This window comes from Cucumis sativus, chromosome 6 (assembly GCF_000004075.3).
Source record: "Cucumis sativus cultivar 9930 chromosome 6, Cucumber_9930_V3, whole genome shotgun sequence".
Taxonomy (NCBI): domain Eukaryota; kingdom Viridiplantae; phylum Streptophyta; class Magnoliopsida; order Cucurbitales; family Cucurbitaceae; genus Cucumis; species Cucumis sativus.
The window spans coordinates 444,671-465,627 of NC_026660.2; the positions used below are offsets into that span (position 1 = coordinate 444,671).

General features: G+C 31.9%; 3 protein-coding genes across 8 annotated transcripts; 1 reads left to right on the plus strand and 2 right to left on the minus strand.

Annotated features, from left to right (window-relative positions):
- Window positions 1–4,315: 4,315 nt before the first annotated feature.
- LOC101220660 (protein DETOXIFICATION 34) lies at window positions 4,316–7,153 on the minus strand. Its single transcript, XM_004138446.3, has 7 exons — window positions 6,606–7,153; window positions 5,699–6,324; window positions 5,524–5,580; window positions 5,211–5,449; window positions 4,999–5,117; window positions 4,713–4,799; window positions 4,316–4,563 (listed from the first exon to the last, which is right to left on the minus strand). Exons 1-7 carry the CDS (start codon window positions 6,879–6,881, stop codon window positions 4,492–4,494), a joined length of 1,476 nt encoding a protein of 491 aa, XP_004138494.1. The 5' UTR covers window positions 6,882–7,153; the 3' UTR covers window positions 4,316–4,491.
- Window positions 7,154–7,762: 609 nt separating this feature from the next.
- On the plus strand, window positions 7,763–10,952 carry LOC101222311 (pentatricopeptide repeat-containing protein At2g46050, mitochondrial). 3 transcript variants are annotated; one of them, XR_004217543.1, is made up of 4 exons: window positions 7,763–8,237; window positions 8,594–8,672; window positions 8,786–9,902; window positions 10,714–10,952. XR_004217543.1 is itself a non-coding variant. In XM_031887581.1 (3 exons), the coding sequence occupies exon 3, from the start codon at window positions 8,798–8,800 to the stop codon at window positions 9,791–9,793; it is 996 nt and encodes a 331-aa protein (XP_031743441.1). In that variant the 5' UTR covers window positions 7,763–8,237; window positions 8,594–8,672; window positions 8,786–8,797; the 3' UTR covers window positions 9,794–10,555. The 3 variants fall into 3 exon arrangements, 1 of the variants encoding a protein (XP_031743441.1); XR_004217542.1 differs by lacking the exon at window positions 10,714–10,952 and adding an exon at window positions 9,991–10,555; XM_031887581.1 differs by lacking the exon at window positions 10,714–10,952 and having other exon boundaries at window positions 8,786–10,555.
- Window positions 10,824–18,043, minus strand: LOC101222074. 4 transcript variants are annotated; one of them, XM_031887578.1, is made up of 15 exons: window positions 17,500–17,637; window positions 16,958–17,138; window positions 16,387–16,445; window positions 16,008–16,116; window positions 15,599–15,708; window positions 14,972–15,040; window positions 14,204–14,815; window positions 13,290–13,819; window positions 13,119–13,183; window positions 12,892–12,971; window positions 12,714–12,818; window positions 12,423–12,562; window positions 12,201–12,329; window positions 11,327–11,479; window positions 10,824–11,252 (listed from the first exon to the last, which is right to left on the minus strand). In XM_031887578.1, exons 5-15 carry the CDS (start codon window positions 15,635–15,637, stop codon window positions 11,084–11,086), a joined length of 2,091 nt encoding a protein of 696 aa, XP_031743438.1. In that variant the 5' UTR covers window positions 15,638–15,708; window positions 16,008–16,116; window positions 16,387–16,445; window positions 16,958–17,138; window positions 17,500–17,637; the 3' UTR covers window positions 10,824–11,083. The 4 variants fall into 4 exon arrangements, with proteins under 4 accessions (XP_031743438.1, XP_031743439.1, XP_004138584.1 ...); XM_031887579.1 differs by having other exon boundaries at window positions 15,599–15,727; XM_004138536.3 differs by lacking the exon at window positions 16,958–17,138 and having other exon boundaries at window positions 17,500–18,043.
- Between the last annotated feature and the right edge of the window lie 2,914 nt (window positions 18,044–20,957).

Below are 20,957 nucleotides of genomic sequence, written 5' to 3' on the forward strand. Positions count from 1 at the left end.
GTTTTGAGGAAGGGGTAGAGCCTACAATTGGTCACCCTTATTTATAATCAAAATTGATGAGCTAACCTTGGTTTGAATTTAACCTTCTGGTTGAGTTAAGGTAAATAATGAGACTTGCTTTTTTCTTTTCGTCAAAATACCATTTTGCTTACTTTAGGGTTCATTTGATTTTTTTTTTCAATAAATCAAATTTAATTGGACATATTTTAGAAAGAAAGAAAAAACAAGTTTTCTATGTGGGATAGTCGTAAAAATAACAATTTAATTCAAAATATTTGTATATATAATAACTTTTTAAAAAAATTACAAATATATAAGATCTGTAAAATCTATCAATATTGATCAATCACCAATAGACAGACATAAGAGTTTATGAGTAATAGAAGCCTATCATTGATAAGTTTTTCTATTTTTTCAATTTTCTTAAAATGTTACTATATATATATAAAAAATGATTTTATATGATAAATTTTTTAAATCAATTTGTAGAAAGATGATTTAGAGTGTTTAGTAGTGATCTCTGTAATTTGTATAATTCTTAAAATTATCATAAGACTTCAAAAGTCATCTACCTTACTTTCACGTTGACATGACTACCAATACTCTTTGTTGACTAAGTGTGATCATTGTCACGTCAGCCAATTATGACGACTACTTGGAGGAGATTTTTCCAATTACCTCTCGGCTCCATCTATCGTAACCCGTCAACTTTCGTTACAACAATTGTTTAGAATTACTAATTCATTGCAAAATTATCAAAATTAGCATCTAAAAATTTTCATCTTTCAAAACTAACATCTTTTTTAAAAACTTGTTGAAATAATAGTTATTGTCGGTGTGTCTCGATTCGACCATCGAGATTTTAATAATAAGAAAAATGTTAATTTTTACCTCCATACATTGTTTTGAGTTTTATTTATCAAGTCAAAATGAACCCAACATTTTCTTAAATTTTCCAATTTTTAAGCAATTTCCCCATGCAGTAAAATTTTCAAATGGTTCCCTCAATTCTGTTTTAATTTTCTAAAATTTCAAATGGATTTACCCATTCTCTAAAGGATTTTGCATTGTGATTTTAAAATTTTGTTCAAAACAGTAATAGTAAATAAATGAGGAATGGTTAGTAAAAAAAAAAGAAACTATTTATAAAATATGTGATTTTAAAATTTTGTTCAAAACAGTAATAGTAAATAAATGAGGAATGGTTAGTAAAAAAAAAAAGAAACTATTTATAAAATATATCAAAAAAACAATTGAGTTATAAAAAGGAATTTTAAAAATAAAAGAATTGAGGTTCATGCCAAAATTTTAATGGAGTGGAAAGTGTTTTTTTTTTTATTTTAAAAATAGTAAATTTTACAAAAATATTTATAACTTATACTAAATTTTGTTATTTATAATTATTGATATGGTATAATGATATAATACTATATTTCTTTATAGAATACAAAATTTTGCTACTATTCATACATATTTTAATTTATTTTTTTATTTTTAACAATGTTCCTACATATTATAACAAATTTATATATTTTTTAATATTTAGCAAATTATTGTTTTTTCCAAATTATATGAATTTCCCAAATTTCAAATGATTTGCCATTTAACAAATATATTTTCCAAATTTATTCAAGTTTATTGAACGTTTTTAAATTTTGAAAAAGGTCAATTTTGTGAATGTTGATGTTAATGTTGACTGAGATTTCACTAAAAAACTCAAACATATCAAAATTTGGTGAAAGATTTTTTAAAAAAAAGAAAATTTAATAGAAAATTTGGCAAATGTCTTAAATTAAAATTTATTTTCTTAATTAGAATTTTGTATATTTGTCTGTCAAATTTAATATCATTTTTATTATTTATTGTATATACTTTTCAAAATTAATTTCAAATTATTTCCTTATTCATGTTAAACACAAATTTATTAGGTAAACTACTTATTTATGTTACTAATTAATGTATGCTTTTTTTATGGAAATAGTTCATTTTTTAATATGAAAAGAAAATTTTTCTAATATGAAATAATTTAATAATTAAATATAAACTTATATAACTATTTTCATCACCTTATTAAAAATCTTAGAAAAATTTTCTGGTGTCGACAAGGAGTTCTGTATCATTTCTTTTATGATTTGTCACATATATACTACTGTATATATTCAATAATACACACATATATTTTTTTATGTTTTGTGATTTTTTCGTATTGCGTATATATACACATATTATATATCTATTCGATTTTTTTTAATTTCTTACACATATGCTACTGAATAATTCATTTATGTTTTGTGGTTTTTTTTTATATATACTATTGTATATATTCAATAATACATACACATTTTTTTTCAAGTTTTGTGATTATTGCTTACTGCACTTATATACCACTGTATATATAGATTATATATTCTATCACTATTTTTTTTTTAATTCTTACATATATACTACTGCATAATATATATATTTTCTGTAATTTGTTACATATATACTGCTTCATATAGTCAATAATACATAAATGATGTTATCTTTCAATATACTCAATATACTCTAATGTATTTCGAATACGAAATATAAATTCTTACTAACCTTAAACTTTTGTTCGAAAGATCATTATACCAGTCAGCCACCGATGTTATTCTTCACCGTTTATACTTTCACCAATCTTCTATTATTCATCGTCTTTTATAAAGAAAATGGAATCGATATTCAAAGTATTTGAAGAATTAAACTTTTACCTTTTTTTAAAAAAAATTCTAAACCGTAACCCACATCCCTAATTGCTCTCCTTGTTGGTCCACCTTCTATAAACAAATTGATATAAGAACATTTCATTTACAAAATATATACCATATTATTCAATATATACTATACTTAGGTGGAATATATGAAAAACAATGCAAAATGAAGGAAATTAGAAAGTCATAAAGTTTTCTTTGAACAAAATAACCAAAATAAAAATAATTAAGGAAAAATTTTATTATAATATTACCATAATAGAATTATTCATTTATCATATTTATATAGAATATCTAATAAATACAAATATTAATCATAGTCCACTTTCCACTTTCCATTCTTTATTTTTTAATATATTATTAATAATAAATATAGGTAAATTAGTCCTTTGGACCTTATATTTGTGTAAATTATTAGTCAGTTTAGGATATTTATGAAAAATTTAAGAAACTCATGTCAATCTTGTAATATAGTATACAATTTTAGGCTATATGAGTTAAAAACTCAAGCGTTGAATGTGCCCAAATATATAAAAGCATCACAATCACTATAGTTTAAGAAGAAGATTTGGATGTTATCTGCGGCACCCATTCAACAAAATTTGGATTTTTCAAAGTTAGCAATTTAAGATTTGAATTTTAAAGAACTTTTAAATTAGGATACATATTTTCAAATATTGTAAAAGTATGATATAAGTTTTGATAGAGAGTTAAATTTCGATAAGATTTAGTATAATTTCATAATTTTTTAAAAAAATTATAGAACTCCAAGGTTAATACTCGTGAATATTTCAATAAGAAAGCCAAATCAATCGATGGTATTGAAAAAGTTAAAGGTTGATCTTGAATCAATTGTACCAAGAATAACTAAGTTTTCAAGAAGTGTGTTAGTTTTTAAGATGAAAACTTATCTGTGTTATTACTGACCATTTTCCTATCAATTACTTTGCTTTTAAAAGAAAATTAAAAAGGAAAAGATTGAGTAAACTTCGGTTATATAAATTTTGATCTTCAAAATCGATGGAGAAAGCCCAAAAGAATTGTTTATTTGGCTATTAGTTGAAAATGTTAGCTTTTTATATAAATATGAGTGATCATCTTGACCAACAAACACACAAAAAAAACTATTTTAACAAGTTTTAAAAAATGATGCCAATTGTGAAAAGAAAAACTAAAAAAAGAAAAGGTTATTTTCGACAATTTCATTTCTCATTCTAGAGTTCATCATTTATAGCAAATTGATATTAATAAAAAAATTATTTAGATATATAACAAAGCAAACAAATTTGTAATAAAAACACTTTTCAGAAAAAATAATTATTAAATAGATGAGACCTTTTATTTTAAAACACTATTTCTATCCAAAGTGTTGTAATGAAATATGACTTTTTCAAAAGTTGATGGCCATAATAATTAGTTAAACAACCAAATTTGAGTTCTTAATCTTTTACTTAAATGTCTGAAACTCGAATTGGATCTAAATATGTAATATAATATAGAAATTAAGAAACGTCATCCCAATGCTAATGCTAATAGACTCAAAATTAACTCTAAAATAATAACAAAAACATGTTTCCGACTCCGTGCTAAGATTTTATGTCACCATTTCGAACGTCGAGTATGAAACAATCTGACTCTACGAGGAAAAATAGTACTTGCAGCTATGGACCCTATATGCAAATTTACAATATTAAGGTACCAAAAAAGAAAAAAAAAGAAATCAAATGACTCTCCCAAAGAGTTTAGTCAATCTTCTTTAGGTTGGATGAGAGTACATTGGATTATCCTTTCCCATCCACTTTCTCATTCTTTCTGACGTTTCCTCCACCTGGAAAATTGATATATTTTAGTGATCGATTTTGTTGACAAAACAGATACAAACAAAATTCCAAAATCTATCCAAATATCGATAGAATAGGAAGTTTTTGTTTATCAATAATTTATTAATTTAATAATTAGTATAAAATTAAATCTCACCTCCTTGTTCCAATTGGTTTTACAAACAATCAACAAAAGAATCATTGTTTGCAAGAATGTCCCACATATCATACCAATCCATATTCCCTAAAAGAATTTAAAATATATTATCACACAGAGGGGAAGAAAATTCAAAATTTCACGAACTTATAACTTTTGAAACCATATAAATTTAACTCTCATATCGTATTAAAACTAAATTAGGTGAAAATTAAACGACTCATAGACTTTTTTTTTTATTTACAATGTAACACTTGTTAATTAATGTCAGGTTAGATGATTTTACCTCCACACCTAAACTTGTTTTGTAGCCAAGGAGGAAGCCAAAAGGAAGGCCAACAACATAATAACAAAACAAATTAATGTAAGCCACCAAAGCTTGCCATCCTCCTCCAACAGCCACACCTGGAAGTTTTACCATATAATTATCATAACACACATCCTTTTTCTTTCGAAACCAAAGTAACATTATTTCTCTTCTTTTTCAATCATATATACCTGATATTACTGGTTGAACACTATTGAGCACCATCGTTATACCTAAAAGGTAAGCCAAGTGAGAAACTGCCTCTTGCATCTCTTTACTTTCTGTAAATATGATTGCAAAATGGTTTTTCGTTGCCAAGATAAGCGCTGCGAAAAAAAGTCCAATGCACAACGACTCGACGATTGTCACAATGACCGAGTACTTTGCAGCCCTCGGATGTCCCGATCCAAGTTCGTTTGATACTCGAACGCTGAACAAGAAGAGAGAATGAAAAACTTCCTTCATATGGAAGAATAATTTTGGTAGGGGTTTCAAAGTTCTAACCTCATGGCTGCATTGATCCCTATGAACAACATGCCTTCCCATCCATTTAGATTCATGCTGAAATAATAAGGATCAAAAGAATGTATGTAGAGGTTTGGTTAGTAACAATTGTTGTTTTCAGTTTCAATTTTAGTAATTTTTCAAAATTGGAGAGGGATGTGTGAAAACTAATTACCAAATAGAGAGTGAACCAACAGCAATAATAGGATCATCAAGGTGGCCAGTAAGGACAATAATGGTCATGAAATACCAAATCTCCAAGCAAAGCATAATTGCTGAAGCAATTGAAAGCTTTACAAACTCCCACAAATCCTTAAAAGCCAGCAACGAGAGCCCTTTCCAACACTCAGTACACCACCCAACAATATAAACCACCTGAGCCAAGGAGATTCCCCACGCAGACACGTCGTAAGCCGCGGCTGCTCCGTCCGTCCCCCAATTGAACACTTTGATGAACAAAATTAGAAGCCCAATGTGGAAAATTAGACCCCCAAACCCGATCCAAGCTAGAATCCCAACTCGGCTCTGCGCTTGCAAGAACTTTTGAGTCGGAAAGTTTATAGCCAAAGAGAACATTTGAGGAATTATTTGGATTGAGAATTTTCCCGCCATGTCTGCGATTTTAGGCTCTTGACCGAGGAGCTTGAGGATTGGAGAAGCAAAAATGTAGAGTGGTAGAAGAACGATGCATGCACAGAAAAGGATTATCCACGAGCGTTGCATGTAGATTCCTAGCATGTTCATTTGGCCCGCGCCAAATGCTTGTCCACATAGCGTCTCGAGGGCGCTCCCCATGCCAAGCTACGGGGAAATGAAAAAGACAACGGACAATTAAATAGTCATATTCAATGGTTATTATAGCATGCAATTGATAACAATTTCATTTTTATGATGAAATTTTTCATACGATCAGCCGAGCCTACATTCTTGTTGTATTATCATTTAGTCTAAGAACATTTAGCCAATAAACCATTCTCGTTCATGGCTAATTAATTAAGATATTAGATTTATTTTTCATACCCTCCTTTGAATTTTGAAAAAGGAAAAAAGGTGATTAGAGGGGGACAAAAGGAGTTACTGACCAAGAAGCCAAAAGAGAAATTGGCAATAACATTCAAGGAAATGGCAATGGCAGAGAGCTCCAAATCACCAATATGACCAACAAAGATGCTTGTGAATGAGTTCATTCCATAATTGCACAAAATATTGAAAGCAATAGGACCAGCAATCCCCCAAAGCTTGGTTGACTCAACCAAACAAACATATCTAGCCTCCTCGAACGTCCCCACCGGCGAATAATCCTCATCGATCGATACGATCAGCCCCGTGGGAGCATGGTGGAGCTCTGCGGTCTCCATGCCATCAAACCTTGCCACAGTTGCCGTTGCCTCTTCTCGAGACTCATTTTCTTCCAATTTGGTCCCTATGTTTACTCGTGGGGATCGTTTTTGTTTTCTCTTCTCCTCTTGTTGAAATGTGAGGGGGGTAGTTGTTGTTTGTTGTGTTTTTTGGGGTTGATGTTTGTTTTATATTTGTTTCCTAAGATTTAGGATGACCATTGAGAGAGAAAGGAGAGGTAGTAGTTTGGGGAGATGGTTGTTTTTGGTACAAATCTAAAAGCTATTCTATCCCCAAAAACACGCAAATTTCCAAGGTTAAATCTCACTTAAGTCTCATTTCCTTTTTATCCTAAAATTTTAAAATATACGAACTTATAACTTTACTTTTAACCATAATTGTTCCATAAAATTTAGTTTGAATTTTGAAAACTAAAAACTTTGAGATACTCTAGCGATTAAATGGATGTGTTGTTTGTAAACATAGCCAAATGAATGATTCAATGATTTTCCTTCCTTTTTCTATAAACCAATTACTTATTTAATATTTTTTATTTTTATAATTAAAGCAACAAAATAAAACCATTGTTTTATGTAATTCGTCTAGAAGATCTCATTAAAAAAAATTAAATTAAATTTTAGACTTATAGATTATTTGATTCAATGGAATTACATTAAAAGAAAATTCAATTTCAAGAAATTTGATCGAGTATTTACTTTTACTGTATTTAATAGATGAGGGAGGCCATGTTGAAGGGTTAAAAACCCAAATTTTTAAAAATAAGTCTGTTATTCAAATATATAAACATTTTGAGGACATTTTTCAAAATAATCCTAAAACTTTTGTTCGGTTAATATATATAATTATGAATTCAAACAAATTCATAATTAAACCAAATGATTTTGGCGATTAGTTCTCACCGTAAATTAACAAATAACAAAAGCCAATGCTCCAGCCTCCTGAATGTCTTCCGGTGGTCGTCACCGTCCATTTCGAACTGCCATTATTCTTCCCGCCGGCGTCTTTACGCCACCCCTAACACCGACTGAACTTCTCCTCAACTCTCACATCCTTTTCATCAATGCTGATTTGGACGTCGACCCACTTTGGTCGTTCTCGTTTGGTCCATTCCTTTTCCTTCAACGTCCTGAAAGCCGCCGCCCCGGTGAATTCCATTCCCCATGATACCCTTTTGCACAGCCTTGTTGTGAAGTTGGGATTGGTTAATGAACTGTCTGTACAGAACAAGCTATTGAGAGTTTATGTTAAGTGCAGAGATTTGGACAGTGCGCGGAACCTGTTTGATGAAATGGCTAGGAGAAATGTTGTGTCGTGGAATACGGTGATATGTGGGCTTGTCGATGGCGGGTATGGAGGTGAGTTTAAAATGAGGCAGCACTCGATTTTTTTATATTTTAAGAAGATGTTGATGGGTTTGGTGGACCCAGATGGCATCACGTTTAATGGGTTGTTTCGATCTTGTGTTGTGTTGAATGATGTTGAGAGTGGCAGGCAATTGCATAGTTTTGTTATGAAAATTGGGTTTGATTTGGATTGTTTTGTGGGGAGTGCAGTGGTCGATTTTTATGCGAAATGTGGGTTATATGAAGATGCGAGATTAGCGTTTAGCTGTATTCTGTATAGGGATCTGGTTTTGTGGAATGTGATGTTGTACTGTTGTGTGTTTAATTCTTTGAGCCGAGAAGCGATTGAAGTCTTTCGTTTGATGCAGTTGGAAGGCTTTAAAGGTGATGATTTTACATTCAGCAGCCTGCTAAGTTCGTGCAAGTATAAAGGATCAGGAGAATTGGGTAAGCAACTACATTGTCTTCTTATAAAACAGTCATTTGATTTAGATATTCTTGTGGCAAGTTCACTTGTCAATGTGTATACTAAAAACGATAATTTATATGATGCTCGCAAGGTTTTTGATGAAATGCCAACTAGAAATTCCGTGTCTTGGACCACTATGATTGTGGGGTATGGACAGCACGAATATGGAAAAGAGGCAGTGAAACTGTTCAGGAGAATGTTTAGGAAAGATTATTGCCCGGATGAGTTAACTTTTGCTAGTGTGCTGAGCTCGTGTGGCTTTACGTCTGGGGCCTCTGAACTGATGCAAGTTCATTCCTGCTTGATAAAACTCGGTTTTGAAGCATTTTTGTCTATTAACAATGGTTTGATATATGCATACTCAAAGTGTGGTATAATTGCTGCAGCGTTACAATGCTTTAGATTAATTGCAGAACCAGATTTGGTAACATGGACATCAATTATATGTGGACTTGCACTTTGTGGCCTTGAGAAAGATGCTGTTAAGTTATTTGATAAGATGTTATCGTATGGCATTAGACCAGATAAAATTGCATTCCTTGGAGTTCTCTCTGCCTGTAGTCATGGGGGATTTGTAAGCATGGGGCTTCACTACTTCAATTTAATGACGAACCAATACCAACTTGTTCCTGATTCAGAGCATTTAACATGCTTGATCGACCTTCTTGGTAGAGCGGGTAGTCTAGACCAGGCTTTTGATCTTTTGAAATCAATGCCAAAGGAAGCTGGACCAGATGCTTTAAGGGCTTTCATTCGAGCATGTAGAACTCATGGGAACTTGAGATTAGCTAAACGGGCAATGGAATTTGCATCAGAGCCAGATGAACCAGTGAACTATTCCCTAGTGTCGAATATGTATGCTTCTGAAGGAAGATGGTCAGATGTGGCAAGAATGCGCAAACTGATTAACGATCGTTGTGAACAGAAAACCCCAGGCCTTAGTTGGGTAGAAATTGCTGGTTATAACCACTTGTTTATATCAGGTGATAGATCCCATCCACAGTCTTTAGATCTCTATGCCATGCTAGGATTATTACTAAACACGATGAAGAAGGATTACAAGTTCACAGCCTCTCAGGTAGATATTGTGCCCGAATGAATGCCAAACCTTGGATGATCTCAGGTTGGACACAAATCAAAATCCATTTCAAGGTCCAGCACTTGACCGGCTACACATGACTTCAATTGGTACATCTAATCAGCCATAGGTACATGATTTCAGATACTAAAAAAAAGTGTTTGGTATTAGGAATCAAAATAAAGTAAGTTGAAATTTGATGTTTTCTCTGTTTATAGCATTGTAGGTGAGCCCACTGTTGTAAAGTAGCAAAGTTTTCCAAACTGCTTTCCCATTATTGTAAAGGAATGAAGTCTTCCAAAGTGGTCGTAGTTCACGCTTGATAAAGAAAAGGAAGGAGTTCATTTTGATAGACCAATGACGTGTGGTGTTAAGCTATAGTTCAAATATCCATTCATGTTGAAGTTAATTTGTTGGTCTTGACTTTAAAATAACTCTTCGACTAAAGTTGGGTGTGGACCTCGAAGCAAACAAAATACTCTGCATATGGCCATCTAAGAAGCATATACATTTTAGTTTGGCTTGCATGATGTATTATACATTGTTGTACACTTGTTAGCGCAATTGATGTATTGGACTCTAGTTCTACAAAGCCAATATACGGTAAAGTAAATCTTTGCTAAATATTTAAGTCAATGTGTTTTTGTAATGTTTGTGTCCAAGATTTTCTAGAAAACAAAGTACCATCATGTCTGTATTGTGTTGTAATAGTGTCTGCTTCTTAGTTTTCAACTCCCTGTAGAGGGAATAAGGATGTAAACTGGAACAATTCAAATTAGCTCCCGAAACCAATGTTCAGTTGAAAAAATAAACAAACACAGCCGAAATTTTCAAAAGCGAGTCAGCCATTTGAATGAAACCAGCAAAATCTATCCAAATTGAACCAAATGAGCCAACTAATATTTTCAGTTTTTCATGGGTTTTTTTTTTTTTCATTTCAGGAGGAGCTTCCTCAAACAGCAGAGAACTGGGTGTACATCAGCTGTCCAGATTTGGTGATAAACTCAATTATAAGATTTGTTCAATAAGAATTGAAATAGTTACTAAGGCATGAGCTTAACCAGTTAACTTCTCAATGATTCCCAAAATAAGGGATGATTTTAACCAATCTAAGTTATGAATATTCACAATTCATGTCTTAATTTTCCTACCAAAAGAAGAAATTTTCCTACCAAAAGAAGAAAGAATAAGTAAGAAAAATTGAACCTGTGGAGCTGTGGACGATAATATACAGTAAATATGACCGATAAATTATACTTTGAATGTCTCCAATTGGCTGCAACTCGCAAAATCGCCTACTATTTCGACTTCTTACTGTACATTTCTAGGCGAAGAATCCTGCCTAGCCAATTCATAATTTACATTTGAACCTCTTTGGATCTCACCATTGAGAACGACAGAAGAATTTTCACCGTCTGAAATTCTTGCTTTCGAACAGAGGAAAAAGAATGACGACATGTAGATAGTCAAGTGCCAAATGCTGCAAACAATTCGACAAATCGAAACTTAGAGAAATACATAGATAGGGAAGAGAAGTGGGGTTTTGCGGTGTACCTATGCCAAATCCAATAGGTTTCAGTGGTTTCCAAATTCCAGCTTATGGCAGCCATAGCCAGTGCTGTGAAACCTGCCATCATAAACCCCCATCGATATCTTCTGTACAGAGTCTTCAAAAGATTGTGTCCCCATGCTTTGATAGATTCCCATCTGCACACGTCGTCGTATTAACGGTTTCTAAATCACTCTCAAATATGACATAAGCTTAAATTTTGTTTATTGCTAGACAATTAAAATTTATACAACACCAATTCAGATTTTTTTAGAATTTGTAAAAACCAAGTATTTGTTTCTTAAATATCTCACCTTCTAACCATGGCACTTTAATTTAGTGTTCCTAGAAATATTTAGAACTTTCTTGTTTACAAACTCTCTATTTCTCTCGAAAACATTCGATTTCTTCTCTATGAAATTTTGTACCTCCTTCTCTCTACAATTTTTTTCCCTTCTCTTTAATATTTATTTTCTCATAATATTGAAGGAAGTGTTTTCAGGTATATCTTAATCTTAGTAACGTTTGATAACCATTTCATGTTTAGTTTTCTGCTTTCTCACAATTGTTTATTATGACTCTTTGCTCTGTTGAAGAAACATTTGAAGTTTTAACCAAGTTGTGAAAAAAAAAAAATTAACCAATTTTTTATTTTAGTTTTCAAAATTGACTTGGATTTTGAAAACATTAATTTATTAAGAGTAGATAAAAATACAAAGAAACTCATAAGTAGAACTTGTATTTATAAGTTAAATTTTTAAAAATCAAATGGTTATCAAACAATGCTCAAGTATGACTAAACATTGTATTGTTTATTAAAAAAGAAGTTAACTAAAAGTGCAAAATAAACAACACAAGTCAAGTAGAGAAGATTCTCACCTGCGAAGCATATTCAAAGAAATTCCCACAGGAAGGGAGAACGATCGATACTTGGTTGATAACTCAATAAGCCATCCGACAAGAAGACCGAGTGTACCGATTGCTAGCACAATAGCGATATTGGAGGACCTGTAGAAGTTCAACATTTGGTCACCCTAACTGATTACTCTTTTCATCTAAAAGTGCAGGGCAGGGCAGTCCATGTGTAGCATTTTAGTTTACCGTGTTGCCTTGGTTATAGCCATGAGAGCAGTTAGGATTGCAACAACAGTATGGATCGCCCTTTTATGAACTTCGTCGATTGTAGCTAGGTACACGAAAGTGCTAACGACAGCCATGAAAGAGAGCCAGAAGTCCAAAAACTGAAAATTATCAGGTCATCAGTCCATCATTAGATTGGTTTCTTTGTCCTTTGCTTGTTAGTTTTCTAATTCGGTTTGGAATCGTAGTATACAATGTTCTGATATGCTTAACAGGCAAAGACTGATATAAGCAATAAGGAAAAACTTGTACCTGCAATACATTGAATGACAATGGACACCAAGTGCCCACATCACATGCATGGTATAAACCACTTGAAATCCCACTTGAGGTAAACAGCACCCATTCTGCAAGAGCCTGCAAGAACAAGCTTTTATGGATTGGGGAAAAAACAAATACTTTTGGAATTCAGAGGAGTTGTTAGATTTACCCTTTGTCGAAGAGCCCAAAAAGCAGGAAAAATGGCAGCAGCATTTGATGCGATCAGAGCTATCGATTGTTGCACATGCCCTGCATCGGTACCGAGCAAATGTATCACAGTTGCAGGGTAAATCCTTAGTTGATACTAATATTTAAATATGTAGCTTCAGAAATGATGATTAAAACTTATCTGATGACAATCTGTGGATTTCATATAAAGCTAAAAGTAAATTTTACCTCTATGGTTTACAATCTCAACGCTGCAATCAAAGCCTCCATGATTTCTATCACAGGAACAAAAGCTGGAAGAGAAACAATAACGATACTCTCAGTTTACCAAGCTAGCGAATTCCAAAGCTAAAAGATCAGAGCACGAAAGTATGTGGTGTAAGGGTTGATAAAGCACACCTATACGTTGTGGCTCCACTGGCATCAAAAGCATATTCACATTTCCCATGGGATGAGCATCTGTTCGGGCATCGCTCAAGCACAACTGACATAATTGTCTGATCTTCAGCCACACTTCTGTTGACTGTATGCCTTAAACCAAAAGCCCAAGTTCCTTCACTAGCATATAATATATGGAAATCTATATTTACATTACTTGAATTATAGAGGGAAAGGAATGTTGAGCCACCACTGTTGCTGGTTTGGTTTTTATAACAATAATCCCAGTTATCAAGAGATGGTAATCCACCAAATCTAGCATAGACTTCATAATCCATTGTCTTAGATGCTGACAATTGAAAGTGAATATTTCCTCCAGCTGCGCCACGAGGAACATCCAAAACAAAATACGTCCAAGCATAATTCTGCTGTCCATGATTTGAGGTGTTGCTTAGAAGCGGTTCAACAGCGAAGTTCGGCTCTTCAAAGTGCTGTTCTTTGATTGGCATAAAATACGATTCAAAAGGGGATGAACCTCTTCGAACAATTGCCTGCAGAAATGCAAATGAATTGAGAACCCATTTACTAGTTGGGAATGGAATATAAGAAACAGGGATCTAGCTTGTATTTTCATGTTTTTTTTATTTACTTGCACAGATACAACTCAAACTTAGATCAGAACCTATTACTAAAATAACATTACTTAGATAGATGTAGAAGTTGCTTGGACTTATTTTTTTCTCCATTTTCCAATTTAGTAATGGTGCCTTTTTCCATTTTTTTGGTTTTTCCACAATTATAGAGTTCCAATATTTATTAAACTTGACAACGAAATGTTTCACTTTATTGGACCTAAATGAAAAATGAAACACTAGAAGCTGAAGAACAATAATGAAGGAACAAGGAAGAAGCTATTTTTTTATTTATGATCCTACCTGAAGGACGTATCTGTTCCATGTACAATTAGGTCCAGTCTTTCCATTGGGGCATTGAAGCACATATGATTCCATGGAATAACAAACTCTTGTATTGTTAATCAGAACGCTGCCAAGTTCTTTAGAAAGATTAAGAGGGGCTATGGAGATATACCATCGGCCAACTTTTGGAAAATGAATAACCAAAGGACCCATGTTTAAGTTACTGGAATAATCATGCAGGGCAGCTGAAGGAATTGAACCAAGACGAGCAAAGCCCATCAAACTAATCCCACCAACATTACTAGAGTTATCTGACTGAGTTAAGTTGAGCCTCACGTCTGTTGCTGAAATGATCAGCTCTTCTGCCACACTTTCTACATCCAAGTAATACATTTTTGTTTCACCGTCTCCAAGACAAGATGTTTTGGAGGCACTACATGCAACCAAACTTTCGACTGTTTGGTTATATAATATAGCTTCTAAAACATTTTCAGCTAGATTACGACAATCAGATAAAGAACATAAGAGCGGTTCGACTGTTTGATTGCAATACTGCCCAAACATTGTGGAGGGTGAACACCCTTCCACTGTAACATTGGCAGTGAAAGTATATGAAGAGCCACGGACTATCTGCAATGCAAGGAGATTAGTTTCTGTCAGTTCATTACATTTGATGCCATAAATGAATGATATTTTCTTCGTCTTAAAAACATTTTTAAAAAAATTTACACACGATTAGTCAATAATCCCAAAATTTGCAATTTGCATGTGTGCGCAAGCACGTACCATCTTCGATTGTGTTCTTGAAGACCCAATGCCATTGAAAAGACCAAAATACCAGACTCCTGGAGGTATCTGAACTAAATAAACGATATCAATGTCACCAGACAAAACCAAAAAACAGAAAGAGCAATGTTCGAATCAGGGAGTTTCTAAAACCAAGGGAAGTTGCAGTCAATATTAAAAAATAAAAATAGGCATTAGAAAGAAACATCTTATAAGAGTGCAAAAAAAAAAAGCTTGAAGATATTATTTGATAATTAAACTATACTTACGCTAAGTCTAATAACCATTTGGTTTTGGTTTTTGGTTGTTAAAAATTAACCTCGAAAACACTACTTTCTACTTGTTGATTTGCATTGTTGTATTATCCACTTTTTAGGAGTGTTTCAAAAACCAAAGCAAATTTTGAAAATTAAAAAGAGTAGTTTCAAAAAATTATGATTCTGTTTTTTGGAATTTGACTAACAATTCAAATGTTTAGTTAGAAAAGTTGAAAACCATGGCAAAGAAGTTATAAGAAAATAAGCACAATTTTTTACAAAATCAAATGGTTATCAAACGGAGCCCAAACTTTTCATTCCCAAAAGAGGTACTCTACATTTTTAATTGAAAAAGAAATTCTCAGAATACCTGCTCATTTGTCAACTTTACTTCGATATATTGCTGCATTGGATAGCATAGCTCCAGATTTTGATGACCTTGGATTCCCTCAATTGAAACGTTGGTCAAAGGAGCTAACCCTGTTGCAGGAGATAACTTCTAAAAACCACTTAAAATAAAAATCATAGCCTCAAAGGGTTAGTGTAATTTAGAGTGGTTAGCACCTTTCTTTCTATTCCCAAATATGGTTTTCAGAAAAATGAGATTTAAGCCTATTTACGTTACTTTCTTTTATTTCAAGGAAAGAAAAAACAACCTTAGAACATGTTACTAAATATACATCCTAGAGATAAAGTGCTCAAAGTCAAACACAAGGCTAAGACATCAGACTAGAACCACAAAATGAAGCTTGCTTTAAGTTAAAGCCAAGTCAAACAACCTGAATCTATTATGGAAGTATTTGAAGCATCTGGCAATGGGGGGCTGCCTTCTCTGAAGCAAATAATAGGCAAAACACGCTTGGGCAATTTTCTTGCTTTTGTGGTGTCCTGAAAACATTGCATACGGTAAGAAATACTAAACCAGAAAACCGAGATACAAAGAGAGATTGCAATTGTAATGACTAATAACATACTTGCAAATCTAGCACAAATTTTTATAATAGAAAACAATTGAAGGACTACAACTGCAGCAGCAGCGTCAAAATAGCTCAGAGCGAGCACATAATAATCAACACAGGCAACTGGAAGTAAGAGGACAATCATCATCAGATATCAGAGTTTAAGTAGTTTTAGTTTCAAACTCGGTTGGGTACTTACGAGATCTACATCTGAGTTCAATGAAATAGACAATGATGAGAACCATGGCGGCAACTCAACTGGAACAGGGAAAGAAAACAACAAAATTACAAACATAAAAAAGGGTGAAGAGAAGAAATTTGGAATACTCACCTCAAACAACAAACTAAATTCCTTAAACTCCTAATCATTTATCATTTAAGATCTTAAAGTAAAAAACCTGAATTTGCTAACACAAAAGTTGTAAAAGAATGAATGAATAAAATCTTTCCATAAACAAAACCCTGATTTCTAGACAGAAGACCACAGTATGGCTTGAAAATCCTTTCCCAAGACCATTTGATCATCCTCTCCACTGTTAAGTGTTAACCGCAGAAACAGAGCTGACTTTGTATAGACTACATAACCTCCATTGTTTAATCAACTTAAAATTTGTAACTCTGTCATTAAATACAGTTGAAGATCGATAATTAAAGATCACATCATTTTCAGACAAAAAAAATCAGCAACACAGGCCAAATTTCGGGATTACATTAAACTCAACAGCGATCTATTTCATCAAACAGAACCTGATCATAAACTAAAACCCCACCAAAATTCTTCAACTGAAACGGAGACCTCTCCTCGGGGTACCCAGAATTGAGAACAAAAGCTTTCAGGCTGAGCGGGCTAACTAGTCCTAGTCTCTTTTACATCTTCACCTCTTTCATCTTCTTTTCATGCTCAAATACGACTCCTAAATCCCGGGGATAAGATCTCATTCGACTCCCTATCTAGAAATGGAAATTAACCCAGAAAAACATGAGAAAACAAGATAACAAATCCCACAAAGTTCCAAAAAGAACTAAAATTTAAAACTCCAACCCTGACCTACCACTAATCACCATCTATCCGGTGATCAATTCACAGCTTAAATACACACAAAAAAGAAACCAAAAAGAAAAAAACAATAATAATAAAATAAAAAGAAAATCGGTGTCACTACTTCACTAGCTTTGAACAAGTAAACAAAGAACTAAGAAACTCAACAAATTGTTGACGTAATGAAGCAATCAATCAGTCAATAAAAAAAAAAAAAACCACATGGAACAAAATAAAGAACCCAGAACAGGATTTAAAGATAAAAACACGTACCTCTAAAATAACGGAGTTGAAATGGCTGCAACTGGGTATCGGGGTAAGTAAGGCTAGAAACTGTGAAGGTATTGTGAGGAGGAAAATCGAGGAAGGAATGAGAGGAGCCAATGAAACTGGAGAACAACATGAAAAGACATAGAATCGAAGTGACAAGAGTGGGCAGAATCGAATTGGAAGCCATAATGAAGTTGGAGGATTATTCCCCCTTTTGTTTAAAATTAAAATTAAAAATTAAAAATAAAAATTTATTGTTTGAATAAAATTGGGGAGTTGAAGGATCATAGGATCGAGGGGGAGGAGGGGGGGAAAGGAAAACAGAGGATTCTTAAAAGATGATGAAATAATGGGAAATTTGGGTTATTCGCATCGTAAAGAACAGAAAAAAAATAAATGGGTTTTTCTCCTTTTCCTCGCTTTTTTGCAAATTCTTCGTCTTTCTGACAGAACTCTCCCTCCGGTGGTCTTCTTTCCTCCTTTTTTTTCTTTAATTTTTGGGCGTTTTTAGACTTACAAGTTTGAAGTTGACTGTGTTGATCGTTGATCGTTGATCGTTGATCGTTGATCGTTGATCTCCCCCTCAGTTCTTCAACTCCACGCGCTCCTAATGCCCCATTTCTCACGCTCTCTCTCCTCCTTCTATATGTGTATATTTATATTTCATTTAGTTCATACGTATGTGAAAATATCATTTTTAATTTTCAACTTTCTTTATTATTTGATACTCACAAATTGAAACAAACAATTATTTGATCTGATTTTAAAACTATGGTTTTCCATTTGATTTATGTCAAGACCGAGAAAGTGAACAAAAATCACAGCGAAAAATGAGACGAAAAGCTAGAATTATAACGTAAACGAGAAAAATAAAAATTAAATAGATAAATAATTATAGAATAAAAAAAGTTTATTAAATTTATAAACTCAGAATATAATAATTTGGGTAAGACTTAGAATGGAGAATGAAAATGATAGAATGAGAAAAACATTACGCTAACTTTGAACAATTTTTTTTTAATATTATTAGAATAGGAGATTACTTAGACCATGTAATTGAAATTACAACGTCAACAAAAAAAAAATACATATGTTTTGGGTTTTGAAATCTTTTAGAATATTATAAAACGATTTGATTATGTAATATAATTCAATGGTCAAAATATTTACCATTTTTAGACTTTGTTTATTTTATTTTAAATACACATATTGGTTTCACTTTCACTTCACCGGATGCGTTTGGAAGAATTTGAGGAAATAAAAAATTAATTATGTCAATGTTGTTTTAGATATAACAAATATGAAAACAATGCATTTAAATGTATTTATAACTATAACTTTACATTTCTTTTCAATTGCTTAACAACTCTAACTCATGATAAGTACTAATTAGTAAATAAACGTTTCTTTTCTAAAAATAAATAACTTATAATTCCAGCGGTTTACGGGTGCTTGACGACAACGACGAACTAATTTCCATACATGGTTGGTCTAAAGTTTATCTCGTGTTGTATAGGGTGAAGTTAATTCTTTGAAGCAATGGTGATGTGATAGTTCTATGTTAGAGAGTGTTTCTTCTATACATATCTTGAATGTATTAGTCGTTGGAGATAATCAATTACATTGAATGATAGCGTTATTGATTATTTTAATATTCAACGTAGTAAGGATACTATTTTCTTTTTGGTAAATTTGAAATTATATTCTAAATTTAGTCTTGATTTGAAATAATCATTTAATTTAATTGTGCCCTAAATTGACAGTGATGGAATCAAATTCAAACTTTATCTTTCTCTTTTTTTTTTTAATAAATCTATATTTTTAAATTAAATTTTATAATCTTACAAACATTGGTAATTAAGTTTGTTTAACATAACTTTTTAGTTGTAATATCCCTTCTTTAACCTTCATTTTTTTTAATATGAACACTCGTAAACTTGACGAAGTAAAATATTTATAAATTTATTTTCAATACAATAATTATGACAAATTTTGATAATAAGAGCTTTCTATTGTAACGCTAACATATGAATAAGTTATCTAGATAAAGAATATATTGTATTGATAGAGAAAAATATATAAGAAAAAGTGAGGATGGGATCAAAATAAATAATTTTGGAAAGAGGGATTAAGTGAGAAGAAAAGGAAAACAAAAAGTCATTTTAAAAAGGAATGATGCGATAAAGAAAAGAAAAAGAAAAGGAAATTAATTAGGCCTCTATTTAACTTATTCTAAAGTATATTTCACTCTAAATTATTGAATTTAATATATTTGATGGTTCTTGATATTTTCACTACATTATAAAAAAAAAGTTACAAAAAAATAAAAATAAGCAACAAAATAATATTTATTTATTAATTTAAAGTTAAGAATTTTGTTTTTATAAATATCCCTTTCAAGATTAATATTTGATCTACATTTTATGTCAACATCCACATTTTCAATTATAGTTAAATGTTATTCTACTTTCTACACTAAGAGAGAATATAGAGAGACAAAAGGAGAAAAGATGTGGAAGAATTCCAATAAAGAAGAAACTACAAAGCTTAAATGGAAGAAAATATTAACGTCAAAGGTAGAATGTTATTCTATTTTGTTACTACTAAAGATTTAAATGGAAGATAAAATTAATAGTCAACATGAGTATAACAAGAATATTAAATTTTTATCAACATGTCAATACTTTTATTAATATCTTCGTGTTTTCGTTGATTTCATATATTGACATTAGAGAGCATAAATCTACGTCTTAATTCGTTGATTTAAAGAATTTCATATGAAATGTTTACGTAAAAACTATTTTATTAAAAAACTACTACTACTCATTAGACTTTTCAACTCATCCTTCCCTTTTTATCTTCCTCGTCGAACGACTCTTGAATTTTAACTAGAGTTGGCTAATTAAAAGAAGTTTTCGCTCCTCCCATCTACATATTGTGACGTGTAGCTAGAATTGGAGGTTTAATAATTTTTAAAAGGTATAATTCAGTGTATTTTAATTGAGGTTAAGTTTCGAGTTCAAAGAGAAATTTGATGATAAACTTACATTGTATGCTTGGGGCTTACATCGTCTAAATTCATGTAGAGGTATTCCGGGACAAAATATGAATACAAATACGAATATAATATGATAGCATACATTTTAACTTGTTTAAAAAACTTAAAATATAATTTAATTGAAATTTTTGTTTTTATAGTTTTTTAGTCAACATATCAATAATTTATCAATATTTCTATCGACACGAAAACTACAACATTTTTATATAATTTCTACTAATAAACCCATTACTTAGCTTCTTCCTCTAACGAGATAACAAGATTTGCTATGTTGTCCAATATGCTTTTATATACCTTTTGGAATAAACCAACAACAGGACCCTAAATTTTGCTTTTATAATTATTTGGGTATCATTTCTAAGTTCCCACTCTCTTTCTTTTACCTATTTTTTCTTAATCTCTA